This window comes from Vombatus ursinus, unplaced genomic scaffold (genome assembly GCF_900497805.2).
Source record: "Vombatus ursinus unplaced genomic scaffold, bare-nosed wombat genome assembly UNPS02014801.1, whole genome shotgun sequence".
NCBI classification, from domain to species: domain Eukaryota; kingdom Metazoa; phylum Chordata; class Mammalia; order Diprotodontia; family Vombatidae; genus Vombatus; species Vombatus ursinus.
Window position 1 is genome coordinate 4854513 of NW_020954579.1, and position 7731 is coordinate 4862243.

The 7731-nt window shown below is 42.4% G+C and overlaps 1 protein-coding gene across 1 annotated transcript; it reads right to left on the reverse strand.

Annotated features, from left to right (window-relative positions):
* Positions 1–658: 658 nt before the first annotated feature.
* On the reverse strand, positions 659–7049 carry GIP (gastric inhibitory polypeptide). The gene is made up of 4 exons (XM_027872959.1): positions 6964–7049; positions 5786–5932; positions 4741–4830; positions 659–746 (listed from the first exon to the last, which is right to left on the reverse strand). The coding sequence occupies exons 1-4, from the start codon at positions 7047–7049 to the stop codon at positions 659–661; spliced, it is 411 nt and encodes a 136-aa protein (XP_027728760.1).
* Positions 7050–7731: the final 682 nt, after the last annotated feature.

Here is a 7731-nt window from a genome sequence, read left to right on the forward strand (position 1 = left end):
GAATTTGAACTCGTCTCAGTGGTTGCATCTCTATATTTGCATCCTCCCCTCTGTCAGATGGAGTGTAGGGATTATATGTCATTTCCCTAGAAGGCTCTCATAAGTTCATGGATTTACAGTTGAAAGGAACCTCAGAAAACACAGATCAGATGTATTTGGTCTCCAGGAGATGCTCAGACATGGATATAGAAAGACAGGTGTACTTTTTGGATTTTATTGAGGCAGAAGGAGAGGCGGCCATGACATAACCCAATGCTAAAAGAACAAAATCCTCAGTAGGGGACTTATGGAAGAATATTAGAAGGCATGGGTTAGTGGGAGGAGTACTTAATTCTAGGAAAGGAGATTCTTTCAAAGTGTCACATATATGGGCAATAATCCCCTGTTGAATTTGCATCATTGGTGCAATTTGGGAAGAAAAGAGGAAAGGAGGAGGAAACAGCTGGGACGCTGTGGATCCCAGCATCATTGATTTAGAGCTGGATAGTACCCAAGAAGTCATTGAATCCAAACCCCTTATTTTACAGATGAGGGGACTAAGGCACAGAGGGGTGAGAATTTGAATCCAGGTCTTCCTGATGCCAAGTCCAACACTCTATTCACTAATCCATGCTGCTTCTCATTAAGGGAGACCCTAGAATCCAATTCCTCTCCCACCTTAGGACAAAATCAACCACACCAGTGCCAATTCCTTCATTCTCTTATTCTTAGGATCCTTAGATGCAAAGGAGTCCTTAAATAGGGAGCTGCAAAGGAAATAACCCAGAGGTCAGAGTAAGTGTTCCTTCCTTCCTACTTTTCCTTCTTCCTTCCTTTCCCCCTTTCCTTCCTCCCTCCATCCATCCTTCCCTCCCTCCCTTCCTTCCTTCAATAGGCATTTGTTTACTGAACACCTGCTATTCATGTGAAATACAAGAAGGAAGGCAGGAACTGTTTTGCTTTGACTTGGTATCCCGAATGCTTAGCCAGGTGCTGAATAAATACTTATAGAGTGATTGATTGACATCTGTCCTTAAGAAGTTTACAGAGAGATAAAACAAGTATTACATGTATGATCTTAATCAAATCATCTTCAAGCCTCAGTCCTTTACCTGTTCATAAACTTCAATTATCATTCTCTTTATGCTTTACAACCCCTGGCTTTGTTTATTCTTTATCCTCATTATGACCTGTATTCCCTTCATCTCTCAGCATTTTTTAATACATTAATTTTTAATTTAATTTTGAGATGCTAAGAGTATCCTATTATGGAATGGAAAACAAGGTGAATGTATCCATTTAGCATGGCCTTGGCCAGGAAGAACAGACACAGGTGACTAACAGGTGAAGAAGCCCTTGGCTCCTCCTCCACTCCTCCAGACTGACTCATGAATTGTTCCACACTCATGAAATACTTTTGGTGGCACTTAGGCAGCCTTGTAACACCTTAAGTTTCTCCCGTCAGGTTAGACAACAATTCACCATTTTCCTTCAGTTCCTTTCACATGCGACTGGGGGAATGCTGGCCAGTTGGAGTAAACTTTTAGTCTTTGCTGCACTTCTTCATCCTCCAATATTTCAATGTCTCAAAATCAACACCCTCCAGTTCTTTCCTAGATCCCCTACAATGACTACTTTATCCTTCCTTCCCTATCTCAACCACTTGGTGAACCAGCTGTATCCTATTCTCCACTTCTGAAACCCTTGTACCTTTGTCTTATTCCTGCTCATGATCATGCCTTGCTTTGTATTACTCCCACCAATTGCCTCCTTGCTTACTGGGTCTACTGCAAATGTATGTTAGATAATAATTATAATAAGGCAAACATTCTGTTGCTCCCTACATGATTCACCATCCCACTCTCCACAGCAGCTATTCATAATCTTCTGGTCTCTCCTCAATCCTTTAATGGCACCCCCCTCCCCAGCTGAGGACCTCACTTAATTCTTCACTACAAGAATTGAAACCATTTATAAAAAGCTCTCCCTTCTTCCATCCTTCTCTTTTTACAACACTCAATTCCTTCTACTATCTCCTCCTTCTGGCATCAGATGATATAGAGGCTCTTCTCTGGCTAAGGCAAACCCTTCTACTTGTGCCCATGATTCCAATCCCCTCCTGACTTCTCCAGCAAATTACTCGCATTATCATCTCCACTCCATCTTATTTTCAGTTATTTATAATTAGAGCCTCTCTTCTCACTCTCTTCTCAGCCCCCTATACAATCTGGCTTCTGACCTCATCATTCAACTGAACGTGTCTTCTCCAATGTTGCCAATAATCTCTTAATTGCCAGATAAAATGAGCTTTACTCAATCTTCATACTTCTTGAGCTTTCTTGCAGCATTTGGTACTATTGACCAACCTTACCTCCTGGATATTGTCTCCTCTTTGAGTTTTTGTGACACTTCTTTCTCTTATCCATCTAACTGCTTCTTCTCAGTCTTCTCATTTATCATCTGTCACACCCACTAACTGTGGGTATTCCCTAAGGCTCTGTCTTGGGCCCCCTTCTCTTTTTGCTTTGGGCTATCTCACTTGATGATCTTATCAGTTTCTAGTATCAACTCTGTGCAGATGATTCCAGATATATACACACAGCCCTAATGTCTCTGCTGAGCTAGAGTCAGGAATCTCCAAATGTCTCTCTCTCTCTCTCTCTCTCTCTCTCTCTCTCTCTCTCTCAGCAATCAGGGTTAAGTGACCTGCCCAGGGTCACACAGCTAGTAAGTATCTGAGACCAAATTTGAACTCAAGTCCTTCTTTATCTATTGTGCCACCTACATGCTCCACCAATTGCCTCTTAAACATATCAATCTGGATGTCTCATTGGCATCTCAAACTCCAACGTGTCCTAAACAGAACTCATTATTGGCCCTCCCACCCCCATCTCAAGCCCTTTTCCTCATAAACTTCTCTATTACTGTTAAGGAGACCACTGTCTTTATAGTTACACAGACTTGTAACTTTAGTTTCATCCTAACTCTTCATTCTCACCCCACATATCTAATCTATGGTGAAATCTTGTCATTTCTACCTTTACAACATCACTTGAGTATATATGTGTATACACATATGTATATGTATATGTGTATGTGTATATGTATATATGTGTGTGTGTGTGTGTGTGTGTGTGTGTATGTATGTATGTATATATCCCCCTTTTCATTCATGGAACCATAATCCTAGCTCAGGCTATCATTACCAATTGCCTGGCATTAGTTTTCCTCAAATCTCCCTTCCTCGAGTCTCTTCTCTTTCCTATTCACCCTCCACTAAGCTGCCAAAGTGATCTTCCTTAAAAAAAAAAAAAAAAAAGTGAATGTGACCATCTGTGGCTCCCTGTTACTTCTAGAATCAAATATGAAGTCCTATTTCACATTTAAAGCCTTTCATAATCTGGTCCCTTCCTGTATCTCTAGTCTTCTTACAACCTTATTTCCTTCCACACACTCTGAGATACAACTACACTGTTTTAACTGTCAGTCCCTCCTGGCAGTCACTCCCTCTCTCCTCTTCATGCCTTTATACTGATTACTGTCTATCCCTCATGCCTGGAATGCTCTGCCCCCTTCACCTCTTCCTCTCAGCTTCCCTGGCTTCCTTAGGACTCAGCTTAAATCCCAGCTTCCTATGGAGGTTTTTTCCCAGGGTTGTCCTATACCTCCAGCCCTTCCCCCCAAGCTATGAATGTCTTTCCCTTCCAGATTACCTCATCTACCTTATATCTATCTTGTACCTAGTCTCCACCATTAGAATGTAGGATCTTTTACAGGCAGGGACTTGCCCTGTTTTTTTAATTTTTTTGTTTTTTGCCTTTCTTTGTATTCCTAGCACTTGGCACAGTGCCTGGTACATAGTAAGTGCTTGTTGACTGTGTCCTGATTCCCCTATCAGACTGGAAACTCCCTGAGGACAGAGGTTATTTTTCCTTGTCAGGCAGAGTTCCTATAGGCTGGGGCTGTGTCCTGTACCTTCTCTGCGTCTCTTTCCCGTGCTCAGCAGCAAGTTATACCTACTGTAAGAGCTCAAACCAAAGGAAAGGCAGACAAAATGTGCTTGTTGCCTGACTGACAGACTATAAAACAAGTAGTTGGATTAAATGATCTCTGGGATCCTTTCCAGCTCTAAATCGATGATCCTATGAATTCTAAAGTTCTTCTGAATTCTAAATCAGATGATGCTATAAGACTTCTTGGATGAGTTTCTCCAAGCTTCTCTTGGAAGCTCTGACACAAAACTCCTTTCCAGTCATCATTACTCTATCATAGGATCACAGATCCTTAGAGACCACTTAGGCCAACACTCTCATTTTACAGATTAGTAAATTGAGACTTCAAGAAGTTGTAGATTATTCAAGGTCCCTAAGGTAATGGCAACAAATTTTGTAATGGCAGCAAACTTTGGCTGAACCAGGCATTCAAACTTTGAACCTATGACTCCAATTCCATTGTGCTACATAGCCTGTTTGGCCTCACTCTTGGAAGTTTCCTATTTTAGTTCACAGTAAATTGAATATCCATTTCAAGAACCAATCAGTCAACAAACATTTATTATTAGCAAAAGTGCCAGGAATTGTGCTAAGTGCTATAGTTGCAAAGGGAGGTAAAAACTGTCCCTGGTCTCAAGGAGTTGCTTTGGCCCAGAGATTAGGGGGTACTGAGGGTAGAAATTTAGTCATAATGGCTCTGTGTAGTTCCAGTCACACACAGGAATCTCCCATCTATTATTCTTTCCTTTCTACAAGAGATTGACCTTACCTCCAGTTTTCCGTGTTCTTTAGGTCCCAGTTGGCTTGGTTCATTAGTTCTGTACTGTCAGCTTTTCTTTCAGTGATGTTATGTCTCCAACTGGCAAGACAAAGGTCAAAGAGTGGATGAAACTGAGTTTTGCAGTTCAGGAAGGAGGTGATGATTTTAATCCATTGACTTTCAAGGCCTTTTTGTCCCTAATACCTCTGTCTCCTACTCACAGACTTACATCCCTCTTCACCCAAGCAATTCCTTAATTCATTTTTCAATTGTTATCATTACACAAATGTTCAGGGCCCCCAAAGAGGACACCCTCAATTATGTTAAGACCAGTCTTGAAGAGGATGAAGGAGAATCTTTGAGAATAGATGTTGATTTATTCTCTTCCCAAAGTTTGCTGCCATTACAAAATTTGAGAGTACTACACCTCATATTGCCTCAACATCCTTCTCCTTCCTGATATGTATCTGTAAACTCCTGAGGGTCCAATATGTTCTCCCTTTAAAAGTGGTGACATAGATTCAATATTGTAAAATCAAACTGGTATACCCCAAAACTAGACTATTTCACTTGATCAGAGCCGTAACTAAAGGGAAGTGGATAGGGCTCTTCTCCAGGGTGTCTTTAGAGGACCACCAACAACACTCTGAACTCTAAGGGCAAGACCAGTCCAACCTGAAACAGGGGCCTGAAAAAGGGTGGAGATAACAGGGTTGGGAGCTGAAAGGTGAGGGAGAGAGATAACTCCAGGGGAAAATGATGAGGATACTAGGAGAGAGGGACTGGGCTGGCAAGATGTTGGAAGAAAAGGAAGAGAACTGGAGTTGGAGGGAAAAAGAGAATTTAGAACTCAAAATTTTTTAATGTTAAAAATTTTTAAAAGAAAGAAAAAATAAATTAGCAAACATTATTTAAAAAAAGAAAGGTAGGGAACTGGGGAACACCGTGAGAGAGGAAGTAGGAAATGCTAGGGAAAAAGGAGGGACCTAGGGAAATACTGAGCTGGAGGAGAAGGGCTTAGAGGACCCTGGGAAAGAGATGAGAAGTAATTCACTTGTTCTTCTTCCCCTTCTGGGACAGCAGCCAGTTAACAAAGTCCTGTTGCATGATCTTATCCATGGTGATGCTGTAGTCACTAATGAAGGTCCCCTCAGCATAGCGCTGTCCTCGAGCCCAAGGGCCACCTACTTTCGGATGAGGCCTAGAGAATGAAAAGAGGCAGAAAAAAAAGACTACTCAGTGGGGGAGAGAGGTAAGGAAGAATGGAAAATAGAATAGAGAGAGGAACAGAAAGAGAAGAAGAGAGAACAGATCAGGGGAAGGGATAGAAGAAGAGGAGATAAAAGATGAGAGAGGAAGAAAGGATGGGGAAGATACAGAAGGAAGCAAAGGGAGGTCAATAGCGATCAGGAGAAAAATATTTACAACTCAGGAGGACCCATTGAGAACAAACTGAACTCATTTTTACTGGATATATGTTACCATGGCTCAGATACCCTGTCAGAGACACAGTGATATAGATGGAGCTTCATTCTCAACCCAGGGACTTTTCTAAATATGTGACTTTGGTTCCAGTGGGAGCTGAGATATAGGCAGGAGAAATTAAAAGTAGGTGGGGCCTGCCATATAGGCTCCCATCTTCCTCTCATATTGAATCACTGCCCTGGTTCCCTCTTGTTTTAATTGGGGGCTATAAAGAGTTGCTATATAATCTCAAAAAGAAGAATGTCCCTCAGCAAGGAGCCAGAGTATATGTCCAATTCCACTGGAGGTACTCCAATTGAGTAAGTCAAGGGTTTTCCTGATCACCCTCGCCATACTTCCATTATCTCTCTTTTGCCTATTCAACTCCTTGATGCAGTCATAATGACACAGTCCATATATATAGACTCTCCCCCCCACCCCAAAGTCCTATAATTTATCTCCTTGCCTTGGAAAGGCAACTCACCACTCTAAACCACCCAAGAAACAGACAATAGATGCTAACTAAAGTTCTCCAAGAAAGAATATTCAAGTTTTGCAAATATCTATACTCAATCTCCCTACCTGCAGCCTAACCCCCACTCACCCTGGCTTCATCCTCTGAGGAAGCAGAATAGTTCAATGACCATCCTTCAGAGACCTTTGCTAGGCTACTTCCTCGGGCTTCTCTTGTCTATGGTCACTAAATCCTACTCCCTAAGCCAGATAAGTGTCTCTGAGGAAGCCCAAAATGAAACCATTCCTCCTTACCTGAAGTGAGTCTCCTCCATAGCACTGTTCACCACTGCCAAGAATAGAGGAAACAGCATCAGAGAGAAAACTCTGACTTTCACCATCTTCCCAGCCCTGTTTCCTGAGACAAGAGAGAAGGGCTCGGAGTTAGATGAGTTGAGCTGAGCTGAGAATGGGGCCATAGTAGTAGCTTTGGCCTTACGGTGGGGCTAGGGTAGAAAGAGCAGCAGAGCCTGGGCTAACCCTGGAGTTTGGGGCATTTTCTGTCTGGATCTGTGATTTCATAGTTGTAGGGAGCTGAAGGTGTAGGTGAAGAAACCACCAATGCATATCAGCAATTGTTCTGTTAATTTTAGTCTTAGAGACTTGTCTGGGTCACCGAGAGTTTTAAGTGACTTGCTCAGGGTCTCACAGCCAATGTCAGAGGCCAGAGGTCAAAGGACCTACAGACCCCAAGTCAAGATTACCCTCTGCCCCAAAGACTATTAGTGTTGAGAGAGACAGTTTTATTTCCTATGTAGAGGGGGAGGTAGAGATGGTTTTAGGATTCTAGACATTCCCCAGTTACTAGGGTCCATCTTATTCTATCTTACCCATTTCCTAGCCTTCAGCACCCACCTTCTCTTTTGTCTTGCCATAGGCAGCTAGGTGGCACAGTGGATAGAGCATCAGACCTAGAGTCAGGAAGACCAGAGTTCCAATCCAGCCTCAAACACTCACTAGCTGTGTGGCCCTGGGCGAGTCACTTAACCCTGTTTGCCTCAGTTTCCTCATTTGTAAAATGAG

Excerpts from the sequence above, each read along its gene's own strand:
- GIP (XM_027872959.1), bottom strand. The coding sequence starts at position 7,049 with ATGGTGAAAGTCAGAGTTTTCTCTCTGATGCTGTTTCCTCTATTCTTG. Across the intron at positions 5,933-6,963 it reads ATGGAGGAGACTCACTTCAG|GCCTCATCCGAAAGTAGGTG; the intron begins GTAAGGAGGAAT and ends TTCATTCTCTAG. Across the intron at positions 4,831-5,785 it reads CAGAAGGGGAAGAAGAACAA|TTGGAGACATAACATCACTG; the intron begins GTGAATTACTTC and ends TTGTCTTGCCAG.